A 13941-nucleotide genomic window follows, 5' to 3' on the forward strand; every position below is an offset into this window, starting at 1 on the left:
AAACTTAACAAAAAAGTTGAGAAAAAATAAATAAATTAAAGTTTTTTTTTAAAATAAAACTTGTCTAACTTAAAAAACAAATAATTACAGTAAATAAATTATGAACTCATATTCAATGAATATTATATTTTTTACATATATTTATTTTCGCATGCTTACACTTTTAGAAATTCAGGTAAGCAGTTGTATGCCGTAGTAAAGCCAAGTTAGCTCGGCTTTTGAGTTGGCATTGCCGAATACCAACTCAACTTTAATTTAGGATCATAGATTGTTTTTTATTATTTAATACGGGATCATCCATTCTTTTTTTTTTTTTTTTTTTAAACATCTTCGCTTCCAACAAGGCTGCAAGCAGCCACTAATTAAAGTTGGAAGTTACTGAAAGAGAAAAGATGAAGATTGTAGAGCAAGATAACGATTGACGGACAACTTAAAAGATTGCAAATTATATGAATTAGGAAAGCAAAATGAAGGAAGCGAATTCCAAAGAACTGATGTTCGAGGAAAAAAACTAGACGAATAAGCATTTTTGGAGCACGTAGGAACAGTCACAGAAAAAGGATGACACTTAATTGAATGACGAGTAACACGAGAATGAATTTTAGTAGATGGCACAAGAGACGCTAGCTCTTTAGAGCAGTGCCCATTATAGTATTTGTAGAAAAGAGAAAGAGAAGCAACATTACGACGATGTGATAATGGTTGGAGGTTGGCTGCAAGAGCAGGTCCAACTATGTTTACAATGCGTTTTTGCACCTTGTCTAAAAGAGAAAGGGCATCATTAGAAGATTCGCCCCAGATATGGCAACAGTATTCCATACAAGGCCGGATTTGAGATTTATAGAGATAGAGAATAGAATCCGAAGTAAAAAAGTGACGAGCTCGATAAAGAGATGCAACCTCAGCAGATGCTAATTTTGCAACTGATTTGATATATGGTTTCCAAGAAAGATTGGAAGTAAGAGTTAATCCTAGAAGATGAAGAGTAGGTGACTCATCGAGTACATCACCGTTCATAAATATAGGAAGATCTAAATTATTGCGATAACGATTGGCTGAAAAAAATTGAGTTTTATCTGAATTAAAGTTTACCAGTCACTGTGAGCCCCATGCTGTAGCAGAAGTGAGATCCTTTTCAATCTCAAATGCCCCCTCCAAGGATAGAACCTTGAGGAACCCCTGAAGTTACAGAATAAGAAGAAGAGTGTTGTCCATCGAGGACAACTTTTATGCTATGATTGGAAAGGAAGGATTCAATGATCTTAAAGGTGTTGCCAGACACACCATAAGAAGAAAGCTTCTGGAGAAGACCAGCATGCCAAACTTTATTTAGCTTTTGAAATGTCAAGAGCAATGGCCTTAACCTCTCCACCTTTATCTAATGCACGATAAAACCTGTCAATTATTACTGTTCCATATTGATGATCAGAAAGTAAGTTATTAGATTCAAGATGAGAAATTAAGTGTTTGTTAATTAAAGATTCAAAAACCTTGCTAATAATAGGAAGAAGACTTATGGGACGGTAGTTAGACGAATCAGATTGCTCTCCAGAATTTTTGAAAATAGGAATAACAGATGCCGCTTTCCAGCAGGCTGGAAAACAAGACTCTGATAAGCACTTGTTGAATAGTTTTGAGAGTATAGATGTCAGCTCCGGAGAACACTTCTGCAAGACAATAACAGGTATGTTGTCCGGGCCACAAGCTGTAGAAGAGTCTAGGCAGGAAATCACTTTAGATACAGATGCTGGAGTGATATGAATGGATCAGCCTGTTTGTTGGCAATATCAGGTAGAACGCAACTAGTGGAATCAAGAGATGATATTGATGAAAAGTTTTTAGCAAACAATTCGGCTTTGTCTTTAAGTGAGGTTACAAAGTCTGAACCATACAAGAGAGGTGGAATTATAAATTTGCCCTTATTATTGATATTATTAAAGATTCTCCAGAAGTCACGAGAGCCTAATTTTTGAGATGAGATACGAGATTTCATGACCTGAGAATAGCGGGTTTCGGCGTTAGACAAAACTTTTTTACAATTGTTTCAAGCAGTAATAAACAGACGTCTGTTTTCTGGAGAATTGTTTTGCTCATAAATATGGAAGTAATGGTTTCGATTGGCAATCGCAGCAGCACAGTGTGAGGAAAACCATGGAGGAGAGTGAGGCTTGACCTGGAATCGTCAAGAGGGAATAAAAGATTCCATGCCAGCCTGAAACCACGAAGTTATGTAAGAAGCATATTTGTCGATAGGAAGAAAAAAGATTTCTACCCAAGTGCCATCACGAAGAAAATCACGGAAAGAATCCAGGGGGATTCAGGTGATGAAGAAGAATGAGATATTAGTTTTAAAGAGTTCAAACTGTGATCAGAAGAACTTAAAGGTGAATGTGGAGAAACTGAGCATTGACTAGGATCAGAAACAAGACATAAGTCGAGTAGAGAAGGTAGATGATTCGGGTTGTCAGGAAAGCGAGTTGGAAAGTTGACTATTTGAGTTAGGGATTGAAAAAGGCAAAAGTTGTGGGCTTTAATGCCTGCAGAGTCACTGACACTAGAGCCAAGCCATCCAGAGTGGTAAGCATTAAAGTCACCGACAACAACTATATTAGCTGATGAATAAAGAGAGAGGGCTTGGTCAATATGATCAGAAAAAATGTCAAAAAGAGTGCAGTCTTGAGATGAAGGAGAGCGATATAGAACAAAGAGAAAGGCAATAGAGTGACGTGGTGCTAAACGAAAGCACATGAAAGAATAGTCTGTGGATTCAAACCTAGTTTCACGACAAATGGGTGAATTCTTACGAATGTAAATGCCCAGGCCAAGCATGTGACTATTGGAGTCTTTACGAATTAGAGGCAGATAACCATCAACACTAAGATCACAAGATGAGACAGCCAAACTCAAATTAGTCTCACAAAGAGCAAGTAGGTCTGGTGAACTTTGCAAGAGATAAGACTCAACAGAAGAAAAGTTACTTTGAAGACCACGAATATTAGTGAATTTTGGTTTTTTGTGTTTTATAGTTTTTGATACTTTATTCATTTTTAAATTAGATTGAAGAACTTGACTTAAAGCATGATAGTACTCAGAACACCATTTAATAGCCCAAGCAATTGCCTCATTACTACTAATAAACCCTAAGCCGTAACAAAGGGCTCCAAATGTGGCAATGCACACCAAAAGTACAAACAGGGACACCATCCATGCGCAACATGGCACTGTTAATACTTTGATATTTTTAAGCTGTTGATGGAATCAGCCTCTCTGAGAGCTACCACAGAGTTCGGGAAACCTGACTACCAGCCGGCCTCAGAACCATAAAACTGAGTTTTAGAGCTGTACCCTCATTAGGAGATAATAGAATGAGTTGCCTAGTCATAAAAACAGAGACACAAGCAAAACCCATGCATTGATTCAAGAAGATCCAGCATTCAACATCCTAAACTGGAAACAATGTATTAAAAATACATCTGCGCCAACCTAATAGATGAAGAAGGAGTGCGAGGCTGGTCAACAGATAGAATCTGTTTACCCCTTAAGTCTTTGCCTAGGAGGCCTTTTACCAGACAGTAGCCGGGTGCATTTAACATCTGCCCAAGATGAGTATTTTTATCAAGACACCATCTCTAGCCTTTACTCAACCAAGGTGTATCCTACAAGGCAGCAGGACATGAAGCAGATTGTACTGGGTTACATGTTACCAGTAGCAGGATAACCTGATCTGACTGGGTAGATGAACTTAGTGGATAGATAAACTTAATATTTTTGCCTTCTATATGCATGCATTTACATTAGTTTTTATTAAATTTTAATAGCCATTATTTAAACCATGAAATTGGTTTATATAGATCTATTACATCAGAAGCCAATCTGATTAGCATTAACAATATAATCAGATTAATGTCATCAGCATCGTTTATATAAACAATTAAACATAAATTAACCCAAAATAAAACCTTGCAGCACACCAATTGTAATTGGAATCCAATTTGAAAACTCTTTATTACAATCAACCATTGTACTTTGTTATTACAAAATTTCTTCATCATTAAAATGCATTATTTTAATATCATATCTTTTTAGTTACAGACCTTATCTGTTTTAAGGCATAGAACCTAAAGATTTTGACATATCTTTTCAACTTTCGCTTCGTAAGCAAGAAGTTCTGAGTTTGATCCTCATCACATTCCTAGTAGTACTGCACTCAACTTGTGTCTCCGCACAGCGGGTCTTGCTCATTACCTGCATTACTAGTAAATCCAACCTGTTCCTTATTCAAAAGATATTTTTTTAATTACAAGTAGTTTTTTATAATATGTTTCATTACTTTGCTTATAACCTGAAAATAATGATACTGGCAGATAGCTTGTCAGATTTAATTTATCTCCATTTTTTATTTGCATTTAGCAACATTAACAATAATATTCCAATGATTTAATAAAAGTAAATGACAAAGAAAGTAAAAATGCACTTGCACAATTTTATAAAGAACAGAAATGAACTTTGTTTACACCTGTAAATATATTTGGATGTAGTGATTTCAGGGTTATTGAAATTTTGTTTGGTGAAGATGTTCGGTCATTGTGTATAAATTTTTGCTATTTTTAAAGAATAGTTAATTCTTATCAGCAAATGATAACAGTTAAATTAAATAAGTTCATTCTTGTTTATCTACTGTAGCATATTTATATAAGCATTTGCTCACTTTTGTGGCTTATTTAATCCGACAGCTTTTTTAGAAAAAGAAGAAAAAATGAAGAATAATGAATGAGAAGATTGCTGCCCCATGCTGAACCCTCAGTCAATGTAGCAGCACTCCATTGCGAGTCAGACTATTAGTCAGTCGATGTATGTACTGAAGATACAACTTTACCATGATAGAAATGACGCTCAAGCTTTGCAAATAAAGTGGGTCCAAGTATGTTTTTAATGCATTTTTGGACCTTGACTAGAAGAAAAAAGAGCATCACTAAAAGAACCAGCCCAAATATAACAACAGTGTTCCATACATAAACAAATAAGAGGTTAATAGAGGTAAAGAATGGAATCAGCAGTAAGAAAATGGCGACCATGATAAAGAGAAGCAACTTAGCAGATGCTAATTTAGCAATCGATTGAATATATGGTTTCCATGAAAGGTCAGTAGTAACTGATAATCCAAGAAGACATAAAGAAGAGGATTCAATGAGAGGGTTGCCATTCATTAATGTAGGAACGCTGACAGTATTGCGATAATTGTTTGCAGTAAATAACTGAGTTTTGTTGAGTTGGCCTTTGATGACTTTTTAACTTTGGCCTTTGATGACTTTAATAAAGCAGTTAGAAAAAAATAATTTGATAATCTCAAAAACTTTCCCAGATACACCATATGAAGCAAGCTTGTGGAGAAGACCAGCATGCCAGACTTTGTCGAAAGCTTTAGATATGTCAAGAGCAATAGCCCTAGCCTCACCGCCTCCATCTGATGTACAATAAAATCTTAATAAAATCAGTCACAGCAGTTGGCAAGTCAGTCATAGAGCGAGAGGGTTGAAAACTGTATTGATTGTCTGACAGTAAGTTAAATGACTCAAGATGGGTTGTGAAAAATTTGTTGATCAATGACTCAAAGGCCTTGCTAATAACAAAAAGAAGACCGATTGGGCGATAATTAGAGGGTCAGAATGTTCTCCAGAGTTTTTAAAAACTGGAACAACAGATGCTGTTTTCCAACAGGTAGGGAAACAAGACTCAGCGAAGCATTTATTAAATAGTTTAGAGAGAATCAAAAAGAGTTCTGGAGAACAGTTTTGTAAGACTATGACAGGAATATTTTCTGGTCCACAAGCTATAGAAGATTTTTGATTGAGATATGACTTTAGCAATGGAAGATGAAGTGATGAGAATGTATAACAAATGGCTACTAAGTATATCTCAAAAACTATTATATTAAAAGTTATTAAATTAAAGCTATTATTATAAAAAACCTTTACTATTAAAAACTATTATTATCAAATACCTTTATTATTAATAATCATTACTATTAAAAACCATTGTTATTATTAAAAACCTTAACTTTACAAAAGTTACAAAAATTAAGGTTTTTAACAGTTACTATTTTGTTTAAATTAATTTTAAAGCAATACGAAAATTTTATATTTTGATGCCCAATACTAGGTGATCTTTTCAATGTATCAAAATGATTTAACTACTCTTCTTTTGTCTGGTTCTATTGATGTTAGGTTGAGTACATTTGAGGTTTTAATCTATTTAATTTGAAAGCTTGGTTTAATTGCATTTTGTGTTATAGAACAGTAATTTCAAGAATTTTTGAGTATAAATATCTGAAATATTAATTAATTCATTAATTTTTACAGTTGAACAGTAGTTAAAAAATAATTAAATATGTATATTCTGTAATTAATTGTTGTGCATGAATTTTAATATTAGGATAACCCAGTGCAAGGAAAAATATTTTGTTACTATTAATCTTAAATAGTTGAGTTTATCATTAAAAAATTTTTTCTACTTAAGTAGAGTCAATATGATAAAGTAATATAAAAGCAAGAATATATGTTCTTGTTCTAGCTTTCATGCATTGTGGTCAATCTAGCTTGCATGCATTGTGGTCTTTCTAGCCTGCATGCATTGTGGTCTATCTAGCCTGCAGTGTGATGTATAAAAGATATAAGTAATTAAACTAATTTTTTTTTTCTATACAGCTGTAAGAAGAGTTAATGGGTGAGGTCAATCTTTATTAAATTATTGAATAAATAAAATTTATCAAGAATTAAAGCATCTATCATAATCTAATCTAATCAAATTCTAATCTGGTCCTTAACTGGCTCTAAGTGTTGAAGTTCCAAAATTCTATATTGTTCTTAATTTTAAAACAAAAAATCTATAGATTTCTAAAACCAATCCATTTTGAACTAGAATTTTTTATTTGCTATTGGAACTCTTGTATAAATATATTAGACTTCTTTAATTTAAAGGTCTTATTTTTTTCCTTATGAGATCCAGGATTCATTAAACATTTTTTAAAATGTATTTGGCTTTTGAGTCCTTTTTTGAGTCCTTTTTTTTTTTTTAGTAAATAAATAAGGAGTTTTTTATAGCTTTAAGTGAAACATAAATTTAAATTAAATTTATTTCAGTATGTTGTATTTTTAGACACAAAACAATATCATGCCAGTTCCAACAAAGCGCGTGAAAAAAAAGATAAAACTTCGAAATATTTTTTTAACATCTGGTAAAACTAGCATTAGTGCTCCTTCAGGTCAGTTCTTCAGATTAAACATATGCAAGATTACAAGATTAAACATATGCTTTTAACTAAGTTATTATGAAGATAGTTATATATTAACATATTATTGTATTTTTTTAATTGAATTTATTATGTTGTATGTTTCTGTTATGCATTAAATGTTGTGTTTTTTAACTACTAAATAATATTTTTTAACATTTATATTATTTACAATAATATTTTTTAAGTATTTTTTTATCACTAGTTTTCCAAAAGATGTACAAATTAGCCACTATCCATATTAATTTTAATTTTTTTTTTTTTGTTCTAATTTAAGGATTTAAGCATCGCTATACTGTAACAACAACTCCAACTGACGGTGATGGTCCAAATGAATCTCTAAATCCTCCAAGATCTCCAGGTCCTCAGCGACTCAGGCTTCTTTCTCGTAAGGTTTTATTTTAATCATATGTTTTATTTAAAATTAACTATTATTTATTTAAAATTAACTTTTATATCTATATTGTTTTTGTGGAATTAATTAAAAAATTTATGTATATGTAAAAAGTTGAAAAAGATTTGAAGCAAAAAGAAAACACAAAAAAGGGTCGCACATGGGGACCAAGTTCTATTTATCAAAAAGAAAAGGAGAAGCGAAGAAAAGAGAAAGCTCGATTAAGAATGTATTCTGAGGATCACACAGTTCAAACTCACGGTAGATCTTCTTCCTTTCCTAATCTTGGAATTGCACTGGTTAAAAATGATCCATCTGATACGCCTCGTGAACTTTGTAAGTAATAATTAAAAAGTTTAATAAAGACATATATAAATTTAATATACACATATGCATTTGGGTATACACTCGAACTTTTAGTCAGTCGCCAGTAGGGCAACTTTGCCCTAAATTTAAAATTAAAAAAAAAAATTATTTTAAAAAAAGAAAAGAAATCTAAATGTTATTGATTAATGTATTAAAGAGAAAATAAAAAGAACATAGCCAAAACTAAAACTCAAAGGACAGAAATATAGCTTAAAATAAAACACTAAGATTATATAAAAAAGGTTTTTTTATCTTATTTTTATAATATTATGGGGAATCCTTTTAAGTAAAGTAATAACCTACTATTATGTTCTTAATACACAGGAGAGACATTTTTCCCCACCCATCCCAAGGTTATTAAGTCCCTTCTCCCTCTCTCTCCCCTCCCCCTTTCCCCGTTTAATAATTTTAACTTGTCATAAAATCAGAATATATATATATATATATATATATATATATATATATATATGTATATATATATATATATATATATATATATATATATATATATATATATATATATATATATATATATATATATATATATATATATATCAGTCACTGATAAGAATAAAAACTTTCAGTGTATTTATCCTTTAAAAATTGTCAACCTTTAAAAAATCTTTTAAATCTCCATTTGTCAAAAATTAGGTTTTCATTTATTTCTCACCATAATATAAAATTTATATAACCATATTAAATTATGGTAAAACCACATTTGATCACAATCCACACTAGAATTAAGTTGTTTTATTTGTGTTTTTTTAAAAATTCCAATCCACCCTTTTATCCCCCCTCCCCCTTCCTCATACATTTTAACATACGATTATTTATAATTATTATTATTTTTTCGGGTTTTTTTTTTTTTAAGATTAAAATTTATCATAAAAAATACATAACTAGATATAATAAATAAAAACAACTATGTTCAATTTATATAAAAAATTATTAGCAGTGATTTTAAAAGTGTTTCACTAATGAAATTAATAATTTTAATACAAAGTTAATTAAAGAATGAAAAAAAAATCTTAAAAAGTCATTGTTCACAAAATCAAAATTTTTTAAAATAACCTTTATTACAAAAAACTTTTGTAACTGTTTTTAGGAAAAGAAAAAAAAACAATTTTTGATAAGTTTTTCCTGTTTTTGTAACTGTTTTTAGGCTTCATTATTATTTCAGTTAAAAAGTCGTTATCAAAAAATATTTATCTGAATTTAAAAAAGAATTTAACTTTGGAGCAAAAATGTTAAAATAATAAACAAAATAAAAAAGTCTGAAGTTATATTCTTATAGAATTCTCGAACAAAATTTGATCGCCTGGTACCCTAAAGCAACCACAAGTATCCAGCTCTGATATATATATCTACTATAGGGCATATAGATCAGCAATTTCTCACTTTTTTGGCTTTATTCCATACAGCTTTTTTGGAAAAAGAAGGAAAACCCATAATCGATATAGCGGCACTCCTTTGCATATTCTACCTAATTGTCAGTTAATGTATGAACGGAATCTCTTGGAAGAAGGCTATTTCAGCATGATTTCAGACTTCTCACCTAAACAAGAAATTTAAGTAGACATGTTAAGAGTTATTATATATGTATATATATATGTGTGTGTGTGTGTGTGTGTGTGTGTGTGTGTGTGTGTGTGTGTGTGTGTGTGTGTGTGTGTGTGTGTGTGTGTGTAAGTGTATATACGTAAAACATAATTAATTGAATTTGAATTTGTGAAAATCGCTTGTAATATTAATCATTTTGGAACTATAAAACTTTTTCACAGCTCAAGGTGAGTTTTATAAATTTGGTTCCAGAGATTTAAACTTTTCTGTCTTAAAAAATGATGTCTTCAAAGCACTTGTTGAATGGAATTTTTGTAAAAAAACTTGTAAATAAAAAAGAAAAGAATTTTTAGTGCATCACAGCGTATCAGTATCAATTTGAAAAATTGCATTTGAAAATAATAGGAAGGGTAAAATAGCTTGATAAGTTAATTAGCTTGGTAACTTATGAATTAAACAAAAAGCAAAAATTTTGTTCAGCAAAACCAAATAAAATTGATTTTAGAATAAATAATAACCTGTGATGAGAAGTGTATAATAATTGTTGTCAAACTGGCAAATGGTTTGACATAAAATAAGCACCTAGCACATACCAAACCCAGTTACCCAAAAAAGTCTACCATTCTAACCATTCTATTCAGCCTAACATACAATTACTGGAGACACCTGCTGTTAAAAGTTAAACACTTTTCGTAAATAAACTGCTAATTCTTTAGCTTGCACTTTTCAAAAGTAAACGTGTTGTATCCTGATTCATAATAATGCTTGATTACATAATCCCATATATAATCCAGATAAAAATCAACAAACTTATTATGCTATATGCAGTATACTCTTCTGACCTGGCTGTGGTCACCACTTTTTTAAACACCTTGTTCCGTTTGTTGAAAATAAACAATTCAATTCTGAAAAGAACATAACAAAAATTGACTTTAAAAGTCCAGAAGACCAGACTTTTATTCAAATGGCATAAAAAAACTTATTGAACATTGGCAGAAGTGAAACTATTTTGATTTAAAAAAGTACTCTCTTTTTTTCAATTTTTTTTTCAAATCCAACTAATAGCTCTGTTTATGATTTAAATATGACTTGAAGTACTAATCTAAATCTGTTTCCCATTTGACCAATATCTGAGAAAAGCAAACCTCAATGCCCAATAACAAGATGCATACATACATACATACATACATACATACATACATACATATATTATATATACCACCTTAGTGCTTTACTTGGTTGAGTCTAGTAGAAGTAAATGTATGTTTGCAGCATTAGAATTAACATGTAGATGTCTTTTAATATGATACAAATGATATTTTTAATTTTTATTTTTTATTTCAATTCACCTCCTCAATGCCACTACAGTGAGGATGGCTACTTTAGTTGTTGTTACAACTCTCTCTCAACTCTATAACTCCAAAACACGAACTTTGACAAACAAGCCCGCTGCATGGAGAAACAAGTTGAGCACTGTACTACCAGGGATGTGGTGGAGATTGAACTCAAAACTTTTTTAATTTGTTATATTTAATGACAGAATTTACTAAAAAATAAATTTAAAATGCATTACCTTTTCATTATTAAATTGAAATTTCTAAAACAAATATCTACTCAAAAGTTTATGCATTTAACAGTTTTAATTTTTCTGACTGTGTTATAACATAAATAATGTGTTGAACATTAACAGTTTGATATATGTTAATTGTGCGGTTGTTTTTAAAGATTCAGAGAAATCTTATCATAGGCTACCAAAATTCTAATACAATATCTCTAAATACGGATACAGAAATGATTGAAGAATCAAACGATATTTGGATTGCTTCGTAATATTTGTAATTAAAAACCATATAATTATAATTATTCATTGAGGCATTTCATGTGTGTTTAAAAAATAATAATATTCAAAAAGGCTAAAGCTGAAATCGCTTTCAGATAAAAAGATTTTCAGTAAAAATAGTTTTTCTAATAAAAATAGCTTAATTCTATAAAAAATGGTTTTATACTAAAAATAATTCTGGTCAAGTTCAGGCTTCATCCTAAAAGCCATTTAAAAAAAATCCTCATAATACTAAAAAGGCTTCATCTTAAAAGCCATTAAAAAAAAACAACATAAAAGAATACTAAAAAAGTTATATAAGAAGTTGAAATATAAACATCTACGAGACATAATTTAGATAAACATGATATAGACATAATCTAGATAATCATGATATAGAGGACTGCAAATCTCAAAATGACGTTTTTCTTATACCTTCGAAGTCAACATGTTGTATCGTAAAAAAAACTTTTTACTTGTAAAAATCACTAGTACTCAAAACATTTAATTAAGTTGTTACAGATAATTTTATAATTAACTTTTGCACGATATTTAAAAAGTACAATATAAATTTTGAAATGACTATATAAATTTTATTTTCTATTTTTCTATTTTATTTGCAGGTGACAGCTTGCCATCTGATCGTTTTCTTTCAGAAATTAGTCCTCATTCTCCTGCTCGCTCTCCAACGGTTAGATACCTTGCGATATGCCAGGCTGGTATTTTAGCAGCTGCTCTTTGTGGCATTGACCTTCAACAAATTTTTGTTAAAAACTCTGATTTTGTTTTAAATAAAAAAGAAAGTGTCGTTAATAAAGAACCAGTCACTCCTTCATACCAAAAACGTATTAACGGCACATTGCGTGGTTCAAACTTAGTTGATATTTACGGTACTTACCGTCGTGTGCGGGAAGAAGAAATTTCTCCTAGTAAACAAAGTTTGTTTGATTTGACGACTAATCTATCAAAGATGCCACCAATTTATGACTCACCTAGTTACTTAGAACAATCTTATTCTTCTCAAAATACTATTCGAGTGGATGATGATCCTCTAAATGGACTAAAACGATTTTCAGGTAACACTACATCGTCACGACCAAGACATAGCTCTGTTGATAATTTAATTGAATATGACTCAAGGTACCAATCTAAATCTGTCTCCCCAGTTAGACGAATATCTGAAGATAACAAACCTCAACGCCCAATAACTTTAAATGTGACGCCGGAACATCGTTACAACACATCGCGAAGTACTAGTGTTCTACCTAACCAAGCTTTTACAAATTCAAATACTTCTTCATCCTCTCAAAGTCCTTCAACTCCTTCGCCTAAACTTTACAGCGGTTTTCAGCAAACTGAAATTACCGATAAAAAGGGTTCACGAAACCAGATAAATCAAGGTGTTGTTCAACATTTAAACAACGTGACTAGATCACGTGTTCAATCAACTTCACCTTACAATCAACCGTCAAATAATAAACAATCTGAGTTTATTGCTTATCTTTAGCGAGCGATATTTGAATTTTGCTAATTTTTTTTTAAATTGTTGACGCATTTTTATATAGTTGGTTTTTAATTTTTTATTTTTTATTTGCTCTTTTAAACATCTTGAGTTTTTTATTTATATTTTGGGAGTTAATCGACACGATGTTCGTTTATCTAAAAAAAAGCAATATAAGATTTTTATAGTATAACATTTTTATAACGTTTCTCGTCGTTATCGTTTCATATACAATTTAATTTATATTTTCAGATAGCTTTATTTAAAAGTAAAAAAAAAACTTGTATGTTTAGGTTTGTTCAGAGAAATGTTGTAGGTTGTCACTTCTTGGCAGTGAAATATTGTCACTGTTTTTATCACTCCAAGAAGCAGAACAAGAAATATTTTTGAAAGCCTGTGTTATATTCATACACAGTATTTAAGACATATCAGCCTAGTTCTGATGAAAATTTTATTTATATGAAAAATTCGAAATTAGATAGTAAGTTAACAAGTTTTAATTTTTCTATCAGCCGTTTCCGGCCATAGGCTGCAAGCCGTTTGCGGATAGCAGCTTAAGGCTTCCGCGTTTTGTTTATTTTAATATTTTGCAGTAATCTTTAATTATTAAAAAATGTGGCAATATTTTTTTTTTTTTTTTTTGTATGAAAAGTGTGCAATGCATTCAGAGGCAGCAGAAAATGCACGCATTGTTTATCGAAATAAGGTAGCTTTATTTGAATAATAAATATTTACTTTTTATACAATATATAAAATCTAATATAATAGATTAAATATTTATAGTCTAATATAATTTATTAAGTTTAAAAGTTTTTAAACACTTTCTGGCTTTTTTTTTTTAAATCGTTTTTAAACTAGTCAGCAGTTCCAAAACTTGTCTGTAGAAAAATAAAGGAAATTTGTGTAAAATTCTTTTTTTTATTTTGTTTATGAATCTTTTTATAATTTTATTGAAACTATTTGGCAATTTGATATAGAAAATTCATTTAAGATTTGTATCATTAGCATGCAGT

The 13941-nt window shown here is 30.5% G+C and overlaps 1 protein-coding gene across 1 annotated transcript in view; it reads left to right on the forward strand.

Moving 5' to 3' along the window:
- Window positions 1-13421, forward strand: part of LOC100211664 (mitogen-activated protein kinase kinase kinase 9) — a 29985-nt gene extending 16564 nt beyond the window's left edge. Inside the window, exons 5-8 of the mRNA XM_065804761.1 lie at window positions 7156-7261; window positions 7566-7676; window positions 7797-8018; window positions 12051-13421. Of these exons, the coding sequence (XP_065660833.1) occupies window positions 7156-7261; window positions 7566-7676; window positions 7797-8018; window positions 12051-12934 (1323 nt within the window). The 3' untranslated portion in view covers window positions 12935-13421. The remainder of the gene's footprint in view (window positions 1-7155; window positions 7262-7565; window positions 7677-7796; window positions 8019-12050) is intronic.
- Window positions 13422-13941: the final 520 nt, after the last annotated feature.

The sequence above is a fragment of the Hydra vulgaris genome, chromosome 09 (assembly GCF_038396675.1).
Source record: "Hydra vulgaris chromosome 09, alternate assembly HydraT2T_AEP".
Lineage (NCBI taxonomy): Eukaryota > Metazoa > Cnidaria > Hydrozoa > Anthoathecata > Hydridae > Hydra > Hydra vulgaris.